This window comes from Thunnus albacares, chromosome 13 (genome assembly GCF_914725855.1).
Source record: "Thunnus albacares chromosome 13, fThuAlb1.1, whole genome shotgun sequence".
Taxonomy (NCBI): domain Eukaryota; kingdom Metazoa; phylum Chordata; class Actinopteri; order Scombriformes; family Scombridae; genus Thunnus; species Thunnus albacares.
In genome coordinates this window covers 30,045,617-30,063,122 of record NC_058118.1, presented here as the reverse complement: position 1 = coordinate 30,063,122, position 17,506 = coordinate 30,045,617, and the positions used below count along the sequence as shown (strand labels likewise).

The 17,506-nt window shown below is 36.5% G+C and overlaps 2 protein-coding genes and 1 long non-coding RNA gene across 10 annotated transcripts in view; 1 reads left to right on the top strand and 2 right to left on the bottom strand.

Annotated features, from left to right (window-relative positions):
• LOC122995631 (tumor necrosis factor receptor superfamily member 14-like) overlaps window positions 1-17,506 on the top strand; it is a 214,228-nt gene that overhangs the window by 22,221 nt on the left and 174,501 nt on the right. The gene's annotated exons all lie outside the window — the stretch shown is intronic.
• LOC122995628 (tumor necrosis factor receptor superfamily member 14-like) overlaps window positions 1-17,506 on the bottom strand; it is an 88,472-nt gene that overhangs the window by 3,399 nt on the left and 67,567 nt on the right. For 6 of the 8 annotated variants that reach the window (XM_044370952.1, XM_044370956.1, XM_044370957.1 and 3 more), the window contains 2 exons: window positions 13,555-13,642; window positions 13,281-13,447 (listed from right to left, as the gene is read on the bottom strand). The exons of 1 other annotated variant lie outside the window; for it this stretch is intronic. In XM_044370952.1, coding sequence (XP_044226887.1) covers window positions 13,281-13,447; window positions 13,555-13,642 — 255 coding nt within the window. Of the gene's footprint in view, window positions 1-4,861; window positions 5,199-5,305; window positions 5,394-7,159; window positions 7,316-7,884; window positions 8,011-13,280; window positions 13,448-13,554; window positions 13,643-17,506 lie in introns of those variants that run through there. One more of the 8 variants, XM_044370968.1, reaches the window with a different exon arrangement.
• On the bottom strand, window positions 11,985-13,022 carry LOC122995670. The gene is made up of 3 exons (XR_006406826.1): window positions 12,951-13,022; window positions 12,797-12,828; window positions 11,985-12,682 (listed from the first exon to the last, which is right to left on the bottom strand). It is a non-coding gene; the product is annotated as an uncharacterized LOC122995670 (long non-coding RNA).

The window sequence follows — 17,506 nt, the reverse complement described above, 5'->3', positions numbered from 1 at the left end:
ATAAATCATTGTATATATATTAATTAATCAAGCAGTAATGCTTCAACAGAGGGCAGTATTCTCCACATAAAAAGAAAAAAGTGATTATTGATCAATCTCAGATTAAACTGAGAAAACAACAGCACAGATACAATCCTCTAATCATCATTTTCTTCATTGTTGTCATGTAGAAATTTAATGTTACAGTTTTATTGGGAAACTTGCTTGTTAGGCTCTAATTTCCACTGTGGAAGTTGTCTCAAGGCAGTAGACTCGTCATGCTGAGTCTCTGCATCTTCATAATGAAGCCGCCAACCAGACAGTTTATTCACTTCTTACAGCATTGACAGTGAGACTTGCAGTAAAAAACCTTCTTACTGGCCTTAAATCCATACTAAGGCTTCAATTTCTGCCAATAATATGAATATAAATCTACCTGCATCACAGTTTCCACAGGTAAAACACTGTTTAAGTCCAGTGGGCTGATTCATGTAGGTTTCATCAGTGCAGGGCAGACAGGATATACTTGTGAACTCTGTACAATCTCTTCTAACCCGATATCCTGTGGAGAAGAAACAATTTATTATCATTATAATTATCATATTATTCACATTATATTTTAAATAATTGCTTTTCTCTCTCTGATCCCTCTTGTTCACCAGGTGACAAATATCGTACAAGCATTGTATCTTTCTGTAAATCTTCTGTCATGTCTGAATTAAGAAACAAGGAACATTTAGCTACGTAAAAGTCAGCTGTCAGAAAAAGCATCACTTTGTTTTACTGCTTATAAACAAGCAGTAAACTGTATTGATCAGCCCAGAAGTGATCAATTCTGTAAGTATCATTGCTGCCAAACATCCTGCTTTTATGTTTCAGTTAGATCTTACCAGCAGGACACATAGGACAGCATCCTCCCGCTGTTTGGTACTCTGTTGGATGACATGCGAGGATGTGTCTGATGAAGACTTTCAGTATTATTATCTGTGAAGAGTAAAAACAGTTTTTTGTCTCAGTGAAACCTGGTTGAAGTTAAGATATTGTTGAAAACTGTCCTGAATAACTTCCTGCTTTAAGCAGAGAAAGGCAGAATAAAAGACATGACATATACAACACATAACAATGAGGTGGAAAAGAAGAAATGGAGGAATAAAACATGTGATGGTGATAACTGAAAGTGAAGGGAAGGTCAGTGGAGGAGGATGTCAATGGAGGCAAGAAGAAGGAAGAGAGGACCTGAGGGGAGAAGATGACGGCCAGGTAGGACTGAAAAAAGAAGATGAAGATATGGAGACGAAGATGATTTCAGAAGACGACTGAACAGTAAAATGACCAAAGAACACTTTTTTCTTTCCACTTTATGACTAACTGATTTTTAACTTTAAACAATCATTTGTATTATTGAGTTTTTACATTTTTACACTTCTGAGCAGTTTAATCAGCTATAATAATATTTTAGATATTCATAATTATCAACAATTCAAACCATAATTAATGTTGTTGGCGATCTATCATCTATCTATCTTTCAGATTTTAGAGAAGCAAAGCACTCTACTGGTACAACAGGATGACTTTTTGTCAAAGTGCGGACTGGTGAACTTCCTTAAACTGCGCATGACAGTTGAAACTATAGTTGATTTTTAGTGATAAATGTTAGTTTGGTACCTTCATGAACATCAGACAACACTGTTCGTCACATGTGGTGTAACTTTACTCCTTTACTCGAACACATTATTGTACCGTGAAAGCAGCGAAACGCACCAAGAATAAACCGTTGGGAAATCCCCTTCATGAACCGCGTTTAACTGAAATGACGTTTAGATTTCAGAATCAGTACCAGACAAGTTCAACTAATCTGCGGCACTTACCAGAAACAGCAACGATGAAGACATGATGTCACACGTTACCACCTTGCTTCATATAGTCTTGAGCCATTTAGTTCATTTTTTTTTTAAACAAAATATTCAGAACAAAAATCAAAGGACTTCTGCAGGTAAATATCATCAGTCAGCAGGAGGAGAAGCTGATAATAGAGGTAATCATCCAGCAAATTAGAAACTTTCTACACCAAATAGATGCTCACAATAAGTAAATATGATTTAAAGAGTCTGAAAACTATATCTAAACGAAAAGACAAGAGTCCTGAATGGCTGCTGTCAGTAGCCAGACCTGCTGCAGACTGACGGCAGTGAAAGAAAGAACAAGGAAATACAGTCAGCCCTCCCACCGAGCACTGGTCAATGAGTTTAACAGAAGATAGACAAATAATGACAAATGATCTACATCCTGAAATTAAAGATGTTCTGAAGAACACTGAGGGTCCAAAGAACATGGTTTGGGTTAAAATTAAATAAAAAATAAAATGAAAATAGCTGCAAACGACCCGACGTCTCGCTAAAAACACCCAGTTTTGTAGGTTGAAACGGGAAGCAGACTGGTTTTTGATGCTCTAGACGAGACGTCCACTGGCCCCTCTGGGGGAATCAATCTTTTCATTAGAATATTTTCTAACAACTATAATCATTTTATGATACTTTATTATTTTTGATCTGAGCTCTGAGCAGCACCGTCTGTTGAAACACTGGAAAAGAGCAGGAATCCTGTTTCATTCTGTGTTGCTTGTTTCTGTCCGTTTTTTTTTCTTTGTGTTCATTACATTTATTTTGAAGGATGTTGCCAGACATTTTCAGACTCCAGCCAATTATCAGTCAGGAAGAAGCAGGTAGAAAATGTGGATGGATCTGATTGAAACTGTCCAACTTTAAAGTTTGATTTGTTGTAAACATATTTATGACGGCAGCGACTGAAGACTCTGAGTTTACTTTAAAGGAGTTTGACTTGATCATTAGCTTTAATTTCATTTTAAACATATATTACTTGATTAATATTTTCTGAATATAACAAGCATGTTTGTATTGAGTTATAAGTGCAGAGTCTTGCTTTCACTTTCACTAACAAACAAAATGGAGAAACTAAAATCCATCAGATGGCGCCTGAAAGAATCTGTTAAAATATATAAAACTTAGAAAAAACAGAAAAATGTGATATTATACTTGGATTGACAGAAAGTGATTTAAAAATGTTTTAATAATATAAATATATATAATTTCTATATTCCACTCTTGCATTAAAAGGAATTAAATACTGATTTCTTGCATTTATTTCACTCTTTTTTGAATCACACAATGTCATTTTATTCATAAAAAGCTTTTGAAATGACATAAAACAGGAATTTTGCCTGAAATTGTCTGAGAGTTGTCAACTTATTTCTAATTCATCTATTACGATACATTTTTAAAAATAAGTCCAGTAGGTGGCAGTATTGTCTTAAACATTTAGTGTGCACAAAGTCTGATCATTTGGCCTCTAATAATAAAACGGTTCTTGGAAGATATTGTGAGAATCAGGTCTGTGGGTGAATTTGGATTATTAACTTCTACACTGTGATTCAAAGGTATTTAATCTGAGGCATAAAGGAGTAAACTGCTTTGCATTGACACTATTCATTTACACACAAACATGAACACACTTCAGCCCTCCCACTGCACAGGTGGATCCTCAACTCAAGTCATGTGGTGGTCAGTGACCTTAACAAAGATAACCTATAATAATAAAAAAAATGATCTACATCCTGAAAATAAATTAAACTAATTGATGTCCTGAAGAACACTGAGGCAGCTTTGTGAATCAGTGAACTGTGGAGCCTCCAAATAGGCCAAATAGGCTAAAGACAAATCAAAATAAAGTATCATAAAGTTATTACAGTTATTATAAAATATTCTAATGAAAAGATTGATTCCCTCAGAGGAGCCAGTGAACGTCTCGTCTAGAGAACCAAAACGTCCAGAAACGTCCCTGAAGGGCTGATTAACAGTTACCTGAACATCATGCTGAAAAATGACTAAATACACTTCAAACTGAATATTAAACTACTTCATGTTTTTATATTTGAAGCTGATTCTAAACTATATGAACCACTGTGGAGGTTTGGTCTCAGAGTTTGTGTGTTTTCTTGTTTTAATACATTTGAATTAAAACCCACTTGGTATCTCTATCTGGAGAAACATAACCTGGCGGCACTTTGACTCTTTCCATATGTGAACCCTCATAATAACCAGAATTCACTGTCTTTGGCCTGTTTTCTTTAAAGAGACCAAACACAACGGTCAGAGTCTGAGTTAGAAAGTAACTGAACACATTTACTCACATTAACTTTCAGTTTTTAGGTTCTGATACTTTACTTGATTATTTCTTCTCAGAGACTTTTGACTTTTACTGGACTCCATCTATTTTAAACCAACTGAAGGCTGACAGGCTACAGTTCATGATTCAAGACTTTAATGTCTTTTTTAAAACATTGAAATGAACACAAAATACACTTTTTATATATCTATACACATCTTTTAAACATAATTTAACAAAGTATGTTCAGTACAAAACAAACGTGCAAAAAGAACTTATATACACACTCATACTGTACATTATTACATGTATATCATCAGACATCAAAATTCTTAGGTTCTTGTAGCTCTTTATGAGTCTGATGAAACACTGTGGTGCACAATCACAACCACAATACATGAACACTAATTAGTACATTTTACATCCCAGTCTGGGTGAATTATAAGTCAATAAATGTTGATGATTAATGAGCTCTTAGTATCAAGACTCTTCAGCAGCTACATTTAGTTTTCATCCAACATGTTTTCACAGGTTTGTAACATTTACTGGTTTAAAGGATGAATCTCTATTTAAAGTTGCTTTTATTTCTATCTTCCCCTGTGTCAGTACTCACAGGGCCGATCCCTCTAGCCTCCATTTTAAAGGGAACAATATAACTCACAGCTGTTGCTCCTGTAAATCCAAAATAAAAATACTTCCACACAGCCATGACATATACATTTACGTGTACATGTATGATAAACAAGAGTCAAATTTCCCCAAGACTCAGGAAACCAAGAGCCCCAAACTATATGTGGCCCTTGACCCTTTATCAGGTTGCCTACAACATTCATATAAAATGTCATCACTGTCAGCTGAACTGTGATGACCTGCACCTGTTAAAGTTCTTCTTGTCTATAAAGTAAACTAATAAAGGTATGCTGAATAATAAAAAAAACAATGTAATCCATCCAATCACATTTGAACTTTGTTCTCCACATTCAGCATCAGCTGAATCAGTTCCTGGTTTGATCAGCTGAAGCTTTGGTGATTCACATCTGGAATGACAGAGGGACATTTTTAAAGGAACATTTATAGATTCCACTAATTCATTGCTGTTGTTAGAAACCAGCTGTGTCCACGGCTGATGTCAAGCTTCACTTACTGTGTGTGTGGTTGACAAGATGTAAATGTCCCATCTGAAAATGTTCCATCACTGCAGTCAGTGCACTTAGTGTCCCTGAGAGCTGTTCCTGCACAAATACAAATATACACATTGAAACTACTTCACTTTACATATTATGAAGTCATCAGTGTTATATGACATCATCACTGTCATCACATCTGTCTGATTTCATTTCAGTGAAGCTGAAGCTGACACTTGAAAATCACACATCCAATAATAGTCCTTTGTTTAATAATGATTGTTGACAAGTTTTTATATTTCACCATCTTGTCATTCTTGAGCAACGATGGAATCAGATTCAGAACCAAACTACTGTTTAAGAGAACATCGTCCAAAACAGAAACGACCAATCAGACGTTTCTGTTGTGGCACCATGTCCTATCTGAACGCTGCTGTGAGGGCTGCAGCATGGCAGGTACTAGTGAGCACAGGACACCAACAACTGAAATGCTAGCTATGCTAACAAACTGTCCTTCCACTTTCCACTCAGTGATGCATGAAAATAGTTTCTGACTTCCATCAGTGGAGGTCAGACACCATCAGCTTCTAGAAGCATGAGGCTTTCAAACCAGTGGTGTAGTGGTGTCTTGGCAGGGTAGACTGTGGTCCATGCAGGTCTAACTTTACATGAGAAAGTGAAACACAGGTCTGACACATGGACAGTGTTACTGTTTTCTCATCACTTGCAATGCAATTTCTAAGTTATTTCTCTTCCACTTCGGGGCTTTTTCAGTCAGTAGGATGTTGACAGACAGAGAAGGAAAGAAAGAGGTGTTGAGTTCTAGCTAATAGTGAGAAGCTAAGCTTCTGCTCCCACTCATGTATTCCAGTCACCCTGTAGCTGCCACACAGGAAACTTTCAGACAGTTTTATGTTGGACAAATCTTCAAAACACAAACTCATTTCATCTTCACACCATTTCTCAGGAGCAATTTATAATGAATAAGTGTAGAAGCCAAGATGGTTTCTTTTGGGGTGCACTGTTGCCTGTGTTTTGTTTATATGTTAACTTTAACCTGTGGCTTATGATTTTATTGTTTGTATGTTTTATGGTCTTATTTTTAACTTTTATTCTTGTGAAGGATTTTGTGAATTCTATTTCTGTGAAAGGTGCTATACTAAATAAACTTATTATTATTATTATAGTATCTTAGTGGTAGAAAAATCCATGTATTAGTTAAGTAGGTATGGTCATATGTATGTATATATTTGGCGGCAGGGCCTTGAAGGGAACATGATAGTCATATGGACATCATGGTCATCATGTGAAAGTGAGAGCTCTGTAAAGCTTTGTCTAGGTCTGTTAGAAGGAATCTGTAAACAACTACAGGTGCCTCCCCAGGGCATCAAGGCCGTCTATATATACAAGAGACTTTCCTTTGTCTTGCCAGAATTCTCCACGGAGACTCTGCGGACTCTCCGTGCCTACAACATATGTTCTGTTTGAATTAAAGAGATGCTTGACTTCAACCAACCTCAGTCTATTTGGTAATTTTTACCTATCACTTAGGTTTTTACACAGGCCTTGTTTGTACCTTTATTTGTTAATATCATGTTTACTATCATGTTTACTTTACATATACTGCACATAGTCACTAATCAACTACGATGGTTTTACTGGTGCAAAAGTTCCACTTGACAGCAACAAGTTGACTGGTCTGTGTTCAGTTGTGACTTTTTCTACAGAATTATTGAGCTGCTTTTTTCCTGCTATCTAGTGGACAGAAATCAATACGTGCAGCTTTAATAAGCAACTTGTTTGTCAGGTCATGGTGTTCCCATTTAAAATTTCAACTACAACTATAATCTTAAAGTCAGCAGGAGAAAACCAACCTTTTTGTCTGATGTATTGTCCTGGTTGACAGCTTGTGTGTTTCAGTGCTTTCACACAGCCGTCCTCTGTGGAGTCCATACAGTAGAATCCCTCCAGTGGTTGACAAACTGTATTTGATGTTGATGTACATGATGTCTTTATCTGCAGACCAGAACCTGTCAACACATACAGAGGTTACATATGAGATACTAAACTTCTCTTCTGTTCAATCTACTAGACAGCAACAGCATGCTGATCTTTTTTCTGACTTAAACACAATCTTCAGTTTTTATGACATCTTTGGGAAATGTGAAACAATAGTTTCTCCCATTTATGAATTCATATAATAATGAGCTTAGAATAGTAATGTTTTTCAACAGTGAGCAGTATGCTCCACACAAAAGAAAAAAGTGATTATTGATCAATCTCAGATTAAACTGAGAAAACAACAGCACAGATACAATCCTCTAATCATCATTTTCCTCATTGGTGTCATGTAGAAATTTAATGTTACAGTTTTATTGGGAAACTTGCTTGTTAGGCTCTAATTTCCACTGTGGAAGTTGTCTCAAGGCAGTAGACTCGTCATGCTGAGTCTCTGCATCTTCATAATGAAGCCGCCAACCAGACAGTTTATTCACTTCTTACAGCATTGACAGTGAGACTTGCAGTAAAAAACCTTCTTACTGGCCTTAAATCAATACTAAGGCTTAAATATCTGCCAATAATATGAATATAAATCTACCTGCATCACAGTTTCCACAGGTGAAACACTGTTTAAGTCCAGTGGGATGATTCATGTAGGTTCCATTAATGCAGGGCAGACAGGATATACTTGTGAACTCTGTACAATCTCTTCTAACTCGATATCCTGTGGAGAAGAAACAATTTATTATCATTATAATTATCATATTATTCACATTATATTTTAAATAATTGCTTTTCTCTCTCTGATCCCTCTTGTTCACCAGGTGACAAATATCGTACAAGCATTGTATCTTTCTGTAAATCTTCTGTCATGTCTGAATTAAGAAACAAGGAACATTTAGCTACGTAAAAGTCAGCTGTCAGAAAAAGCATCACTTTGTTTTACTGCTTATAAACAAGCAGTAAACTGTATTGATCAGCCCAGAAGTGATCAATTCTGTAAGTATTGTTGCTGGCAAACATCCTGCTTTTATGTTTCAGTTAGATCTTACCAGCAAAACATCTAGGACAGCATTCTTCTCCTATTTGGTACTCTGCTGGATGACATGAGAGGGAATGTCCAATGAAGACTTTCAGTAATATTATCTGTGAAGAGTAAAAACAGTTTTTTGTCTCAGTGAAACCTGGTTGAAGTTAAGATATTGTTGAAAACTGTCCTGAATAACTTCCTGCTTTAAGCAGAGAAAGGCAGAATAAAAGACATGACATATACAACACATAACAATGAGGTGGAAAAGAAGAAATGGAGGAATAAAACATGTGATGGTGATAACTGAAAGTGAAGGGAAGGTCAGTGGAGGAGGATGTCAATGGAGGCAAGAAGAAGGAAGAGAGGACCTGAGGGGAGAAGATGACGGCCAGGTAGGACTGAAAAAAGAAGATGAAGATATGGAGACGAAGATGATTTCAGAAGACGACTGAACAGTAAAATGACCAAAGAACACTTTTTTCTTTCCACTTTATGACTAACTGATTTTTAACTTTAAACAATCATTTGTATTATTGAGTTTTTACATTTTTACACTTCTGAGCAGTTTAATCAGCTATAATAATATTTTAGATATTCATAATTATCAACAATTCAAACCATAATTAATGTTGTTGGCGATCTATCATCTATCTATCTTTCAGATTTTAGAGAAGCAAAGCACTCTACTGGTACAACAGGATGACTTTTTGTCAAAGTGCGGACTGGTGAACTTCCTTAAACTGCGCATGACAGTTGAAACTATAGTTGATTTTTAGTGATAAATGTTAGTTTGGTACCTTCATGAACATCAGACAACACTGTTCGTCACATGTGGTGTAACTTTACTCCTTTACTCGAACACATTCTTGTACCGTGAAAGCAGCGAAACACAACGTAGAATAAACACACCTGAATGAACCGTATTTAACTGAAATGGCGTTTAGCTTCCGCCGGAAAAGACAAGATTTCAGAATCAGTATCAGACAAGTTCAACTAATCTGCGGCACTTACCAGAAACAGCAACGATGAAGACATGATGTCACACGTTACCACCTTGCTTCATATAGTCTTGAGCCCTTTAGTTCAGTTTTTTTTTTTTAAACAAAATATTCAGAACAAAAATCAAAGGACTTCTGCAGGTAAATATCATCAGTCAGCAGGAGGAGAAGCTGATAATAGATGTAATCATCCAGCAAATTAGAAACTCTCTACACCAAATAGATGCTCACAATAAGTAAATATGATTTAAAGAGTCTGAAAACTATATCTAAACGAAAAGACAAGAGTCCTGAATGGCTGCTGTCAGTAGCCAGACCTGCTGCAGACTGACGGCAGTGAAAGAAAGAACAAGGAAATACAGTCAGCCCTCCCACCGAGCACTGGTCAATGAGTTTAACAGAAGATAGACAAATAATGACAAATGATCTACATCCTGAAATTAAAGATGTTCTGAAGAACACTGAGGGTCCAAAGATCATGGTTTGGGTTAAAATGAAATTAAAAATAAAATGAAAATAGCTGCAAACGACCCGACGTCTCGCTAAAAACACCCAGTTTTGTAGGTTGAAACGGGAAGCAGACTGGTTTTTGATGCTCTAGACGAGACGTCCACTGGCACCTCTGGGGGAATCAATCTTTTCATTAGAATATTTTCTAACAACTATAATCATTTTATGATACTTTATTATTTTTGATCTGAGCTCTGAGCAGCACCGTCTGTTGAAACACTGGCAAAGAGCAGGAATCCTGTTTCATTCTGTGTTGCTTGTTTCTGTCAGTTTTTTTTTTCTTTGTGTTCATTACATTTATTTTGAAGGATGTTGCCAGACATTTTCAGACTCCAGCCAATTATCAGTCAGGAAGAAGCAGGTAGAAAATGTGGATGGATCTGATTGAAACTGTCCAACTTTAAAGTTTGATTTGTTGTAAACATATTTATGACGGCAGCGACTGAAGACTCTGAGTTTACTTTAAAGGAGTTTGACTTGATCATTAGCTTTAATTTCATTTTAAACATATACTACTTGATTAATATTTTCTGAATATAACAAGCATGTTTGTATTGAGTTATAAGTGCAGAGTCTTGCTTTCACTTTCACTAACAAACAAAATGGAGAAACTAAAATCCATCAGATGGCGCCTGAAAGAATCTGTTAAAATATATAAAACTTAGAAAAAACAGAAAAAAATGTGATATTATACTTGGATTGACAGAAATTGATTTAAAAATGTTTTAATAATATAAATATATATAATTTCTATATTCCACTCTTGCATTAAAAGGAATTGAATACTGATTTCTTGCATTTATTTCACTCTTTTTTGAATCACATAATGTCATTTTATTCATAAAAAGCTTTTGAAATGACATAAAACAGGAATTTTGCCTGAAATTGTCTGAGAGTTGTCAACTTATTTCTAATTCATCTATAAAGATACATTAAAAAAGAAAAGTCCAGTAGGTGGCAGTATTGTCTTAAACATTTAGTGTGCACAAAGTCTGATCATTTGGCCACTAATAATAAAAAGGTTCTTGGAAGATATTGTGAGAATCAGGTCTGTGGGTGAATTTGGATTATTAACTTCTACACTGTGATTCAAAGGTATTTAATCTGAGGCATAAAGGAGTAAACTGCTTTGCATTGACACTATTCATTTACACACAAACATGAACACACTTCAGCCCTCCCACTGCACAGGTGGATCCTCAACTCAAGTCATGCGGTGGTCAGTGACCTTAACAAAGATAACCTATAATAATAAAAAAAAATGATCTACATCCTGAAAATAAATTAAACTAATTGATGTCCTGAAGAACACTGAGGCAGCTTTGTGAATCAGTGAACTGTGGAGCCTCCAAATAGGCCAAATAGGCTAAAGACAAATCAAAATAAAGTATCATAAAGTTATTACAGTTGTTATAAAATATTCTATGAAAAGATTGATTCCCTCAGAGGAGCCAGTGAACGTCTCGTCTAGAGAACTCAAACGTCCAGAAACGTCCCTGAAGGGCTGATTAACAGTTACCTGAACATAATGCTGAAAAATGACTAAATACACTTCAAACTGAATATTAAACCACTTCATGTTTTTATATTTGAAGCTGATTCTAAACTATATGAACCACTGTGGAGGTTTGGTCTCAGAGTTTGTGTGTTTTCTTGTTTTAATACATTTGAATTAAAACCCACTTGGTATCTCTATCTGGAGAAACATAACCTGGCGGCACTTTGACTCTTTCCATATGTGAACCCTCATAATAACTAGAATTCACTGTCTTTGGCCTGTTTTCTTTAAAGAGACCAAACACAACAGTCAGAGTCTGAGTTAGAAAGTAACTGAACACATTTACTCACATTAACTTTCAGTTTTTAGGTTCTGATACTTTACTTGATTATTTCTTCTCAGAGACTTTTGACTTTTACTGGACTCCATCTATTTTAAACCAAGTGAAGGCTGACAGGCTGCAGTCCATGATTCAAGACTTTAATGTCTTTCTTAAAACGTTGAAATGAACACAAAATACACTTTTTTTTATACATCTATACACATCTTTTATACATTACACATCTTATATACACACTCATACTGTACATTATTACATGTATATCATCAAAAATCAAAATTCTTAGGTCCTTGTAGCTCTTTATGAGTCTGATGAATCACTGTGGTGCACAATCACAACCACAATACATGAACACTAATTAGTACATTTTACATCCCAGTCTGGGTGAATTATAAGTCAATAAATGTTGATGATTAATGAGCTCTTAGTATCAAGACTCTTCAGCAGCTACATTTAGTTTTCATCCAACATGTTTTCACAGGTTTGTAACATTTACTGGTTTAAAGGATGAATCTCTATTTAAAGTTGCTTTTATTTCTATCTTCCCCTGTGTCAGTACTCACAGGGCCGATCCCTCTAGCCTCCATTTTAAAGGGAACAATATAACTCACAGCTGTTGCTCCTGTAAATCCAAAATAAAAATACTTCCACATTCACTTCTGTATGTTTGGTTTGAATCATCTACAGGGATCATTAGATCATTTTAACAAGAAAACTAATCAACACAATAACTTTCAATAGTTTCACATCTGACAGTCGTCCTACAACATTTAATAACATCTATGTGAAATAATGATGCAGACTGTAGACAAGCAGTTCTTAGAGGATATTTTCAGTCTGTAGTAAAGTTCAGGAAATCAAACTTGGACTTGTTTTATTTCTCATCACTGCAAAGACAATGTGCTAGAATCCAACCTGGATTGTAAACTGGATTCTAGATCACATTTACTCTGCAGTGGGAGATGTTCCTGATACTGTTTAGCATCTGGTTAGCATCTCTGGCGTTTCCTCTCCAACTTCCTTTTGGGTGAAAATTAAGAGATTAATGACATGATTTAATTAGTTAGATAAACTGAATTATGTCATCTACTAAAGTACATTCATTACAGTATCAAAAAGAGACAACAAACATACCTGTATGGAAATGTCTGCAATTTCATTTTCCTCTATAATAAAACAATTAAAAAAGTCTTAATCAACAATGTCATGACCTGTCAGAAAGTATCATCCATCAAAACTATGATAATGTTTGTATTGTCTGATACAAACAAATAGCAACAAATCTTACCTGATACTATATAGCATCTGGTTAGCATCTCTGATGTTTCTCCATTTGTTTTTTCCTTTTTGCTGAAACACTAAAGAGATTAATGACATGATTTAATTAGTTAGATAAACTGAACTTTGTCATCTACTAAAGTACATTCATTATAGTGTTAAAAAGAGACAACAAACATACCTGTCTAGAAATGTCTGCAATTTCCTTTATTTCTGTAATAAAACAACAAAAAAAAGTCTTAATCAACAATGTCATGACCTGTCAGAAAGTATCATCCATCAAAACTATGATAATGTTTGTATTGTCTGAAAAATAACAACAGATAACAACAAATCTTACCTGATTTCTTCTTTCTGAAGTAAACTAACCCAGCTATGCCAAATAATACAAAAAGCACCACAATCACACAGGTCACAATTATTATCACATGTGAACTTTGTTCTCCACATTCAGCATCAGCTGAATCAGTTCCTGGTTTGATCAGCTGAAGCTTTAGTGATTCACATCTGGAATGACAGAGGGACATTTTTACAGGAACATTTATAGATTCCACTAATTCATTGCTGTTGTTAGAAACCAGCTGTGTCCACGGCTGATGTCAAGCTTCACTTACTGTGTGTGTGGTTGACAAGATGTAAATGTCCCATCTGAAAATGTTCCATCACTGCAGTCAGTGCACTCAGTGTCCCTGAGAGCTGTTCCTGCACAAATACAAATATACACATTGAAACTACTTCACTTTACATATTATGAAGTCATCAGTGTTATATGACATCATCACTGTCATCACATCTGTCTGATTTCATTTCAGTGAAGCTGAAGCTGACACTTGAAAATCACACATCCAATAATAGTCCTTTGTTTAATAATGATTGTTGACAAGTTTTTATATTTCACCATCTTGTCATTCTTGAGCAACGATGGAATCAGATTCATAACCAAACTACTGTTTGAGAGAAAACTACAATGATCCAAACGTCATCAGCTTCACTGCTTCATGCAAATACTTTCAATACTAAAGATATTTATGCTAATATGTTCATGCCAGTAAACAACTAGATTGTCAAGAAATTGTATAAGTTTCATTTTAAGACTTTCAAACTTTTGTCTTTTGACCAATGTAACATCCAACAACCGAAATGCTACCTAGGCTAACAAACAGTCCTTCCACTTTCCACTCAGTGATGCATGAAAATAATTTCTGACTTCCATCAGTGGAGGTCTGACACCATCAGCTTCTGGAAGCATGAGGCTTTCAAACCAGTGGTGTAGTGGTGTCTTGGCAGGGTAGACTGTGGTCCATGCAGGTCTAACTTTACATACACACAACGACACCTCTGTTTCACACAGTGAACAGATTGGAGAACACACAGAAGTTGGAGAGCTGCTACTATCTTTTTCAAGCGCCTCAGTCACTCTTAAGAGGAAAGAAGGTATATTTGAAGACAGGTTGTCAAAGGTGGAAATGAACTAATATATCAAAATGGTGCAGACTGTCAATTGTACCAGAGCAGCTTTTGGTTCTGGTCCTCCATGGACCAATCAGCTCCTCTGTCAGACTGATCATGTTTAGGGCTGACAAGATGTGAAAGAGCTTTGTAGACTTCACCCCAGAATTGACCTCCTGACCTTTGTGTAGTGCACCTATGCAGCAGAGTGGTGTGGGAGTCACTGAACAGCCTTTCAAGACAAAGTAAAGCTTGAAGGTTCATCACTGCCCTTGGAAATAGAAGAATGACAACAAGTCTGTGTGAAGGATCTACTAAAGGCTCAAACGCACTGAAAGTGATAATTGATGCTTCTATGTTGCACTGCAGGCATCAGATTTGAAATTCACACCACAGAACCAACACAGGTTTTTCATTTTGTTCTTTCTATTAACCGCTGCATTAGTTGGATGTAATGAATGAATGAAAAGGAGAAATGCAGAGGGAAATGAAACTGAAACTAAGAGCGTCTGTGTCCACAGTAAATCATCTTTTGACTGTTTGATGGTTATTTATTTCTGCTTTAAAACATAACTGCTGTAAAATAATCAGAATATAATGTTTTATTTCTCTCATTCAGCGGTTTTGTTCTCACTACCGCTCACTCTCCTTGCTCGACCACCGCCGCGCTGTCTCTCTCTCTCTCTCTCGCTCGGTGGTGCTCAGCTGACTTATGGTATCTCTCTCTTTTTCGGCTGCAGAGAAAACAGCTTTGGTCGCTGAGTCTGCATTTGACGCTCCAAAAATTGAAACAAGGTCGGAGTAGGCTCGTAAAGGCAGTTTGACACGCCTCATAATGCTTCTAGTGCGTGTTCAGCCATTGAAAACAATGGGTAGACTTCAAAAAGTGCGCGTCAGATGCATCCAGTGCATTTAGGCCTTAGTGGAAATTTTATGGAGCTTGTCCCGTCTTTAGTTGTCATAACGATGGTTCAGTTGTTGACACATGACATAATTTCGACTATGTGATACATGGTCAGTGGACGATTGGAGGTCAAGGATGCTTCAAATTTGACCAGAGACCATCGGGACAGTGGTCACCATCTGCCCCCATATACAACCACCTGTTATCACATGACCACAGTTCCATACTTAAGTCACATGATAACAACTGAACCATCTCCATGACAACTGAGTGAACTCCATTTGCTGATAAAGGCCATGAGATGTGGCTGAAAGCTCCAGATTACTTCAAAAAAGTCGACCTTGTGTTAAGAATCTCTGGTCAAACCATAGCATAGGGTTGATGTGGAGAGACCGTTGGGAGCTGCTACAGCAGGGTGAAACGTTCACCACATTCTTTCTTGCCTTTTGGAGCAAAAAAAAGCAGGTACGAAGATGATGTTTACACATCTGCAGCCTAAACACACCTGCAGTGTACATTGGTCATAACAGCTGCTTAGCGTGTGCTCCATGCTCACCGTCTTTACTACAAAGACCTTTTAACCGAGTTAAACAGCATGGTTAAAGATGCAAGGCCTTCTTATTTTTCCAATCTTATCTCCACCAGTAAACAAAACCCTAAAGTCCTGTCTGACACTATAAATAACACTGTCACTCCTGCAACTCCAGTTGTACCTGTTTTGTCAAATAAGGATTGCAGTAATATTCTCTCCTTCTTTGTAGATATGATTAGAGATGTAAGGGCCAGCATTATCCCCTCTTCTTCCCCCCTCCCCCCTCTCTATTATAAACAGCTCCCTGCAATCTGGCTGTGTCCTATCTTACTTCAAACATGCAGTTGTTTAGCCTCTCTTGAAAAAAACAAACATTGATCCATAAATTCCCAATAACTACAGGCCTATATCCAAGCTCAGCACGACGAGTCTACTGCACACTTCTGTCCTGTGGTGTGCCTCAAGGTTCTGTTTTGGGTCTTATTTTATTTGCTTTATATATGCTTCCCTTAGGTCATGTTATTAGCAAATTTGGAGATGAATCCTATCGCTGTTATGCCGACGATATTCAGGTCTATGTATCTTTTAAGCCTGATAACCCCAACAAACTGTTTGTGTTGCACAACTGTCTGCCTGCCAATAAGGCCTGGATGTCTAACAACATTTTACAGAGACAGACAAGACAGAGGTTCTTATCATAGCCTCAGACAATATAGCTCCCAAGGTTGCTCAGTACTGGGTCCCTTTCCTCAGCTGTTTGGTGTAATTTAAGAAATCTCTGTGTTGTATTTGATCAGGCTATGCAGTTCGATCAGCATATTAAATCTTTTACCCATACATGTTTTTTTCCAACTAAGAAATATCACAAAACTCAGGTTCTTTGTATCACAACCAGAGTTAGAGATGATTATTCACGCTTTCATATCAACCCGTCTGGACTATTGTAATTCCCTTTTCACCTGTCTCAGCAAATGGTCCAGAATGCTACTGCAAGGCTGTTAACCAGGTCCAGCAGGATGACTCATATCACACCCAATGTAATTTCTTTACATTGGCTTCCCATCAGGTTTAGGATTCATTCAGGGTTTTGTTTTTACATATAGAGCCCTGGATGGACGGAACCTAAGTACATCTGTGGCCTTCTCCATCCTTATATCGCCAGTAGATCAATTATCAACATCTTCTGACCAGGGCGTACTGGTTGTCCCTCGCTCTCAACTGAAAACTAAAGGCGATCATGCCTTTGAAGAAGTGGCTCTAACACTATGGAACTCTCTTCCTTTAGACATACGGTCTGCGGTCTCTGTAGAAACTTTTAAAAAGCAGCTAAAGACTCATCTTTTCAAATTGGCCTTTGTCTCACCTTATGATGTCTACCGATTGTGTGTTTCTTTTGGGGTGCACTGTTGCCTGTGTTTTGTTCATATGTTAACTTTAACCTGTGGCTTATGATTTTATTGTTTGTATGTCTTATGGTTGCATTTTTAACTTTTATTCTTGTGGATCATTTTGTGAATTATATTTCTGTGAAAGGTGCTATACTAAATAAACTTGTTATTATTATTATAATATCTTAGGTTTTTACACAGGCCTTGTTTGTACCTTTATTTGTTAAAATCATGTTTACTTTACATATACTGCACATAGTCACTAATCAACTACGATGGTTTTACTGGTGCAA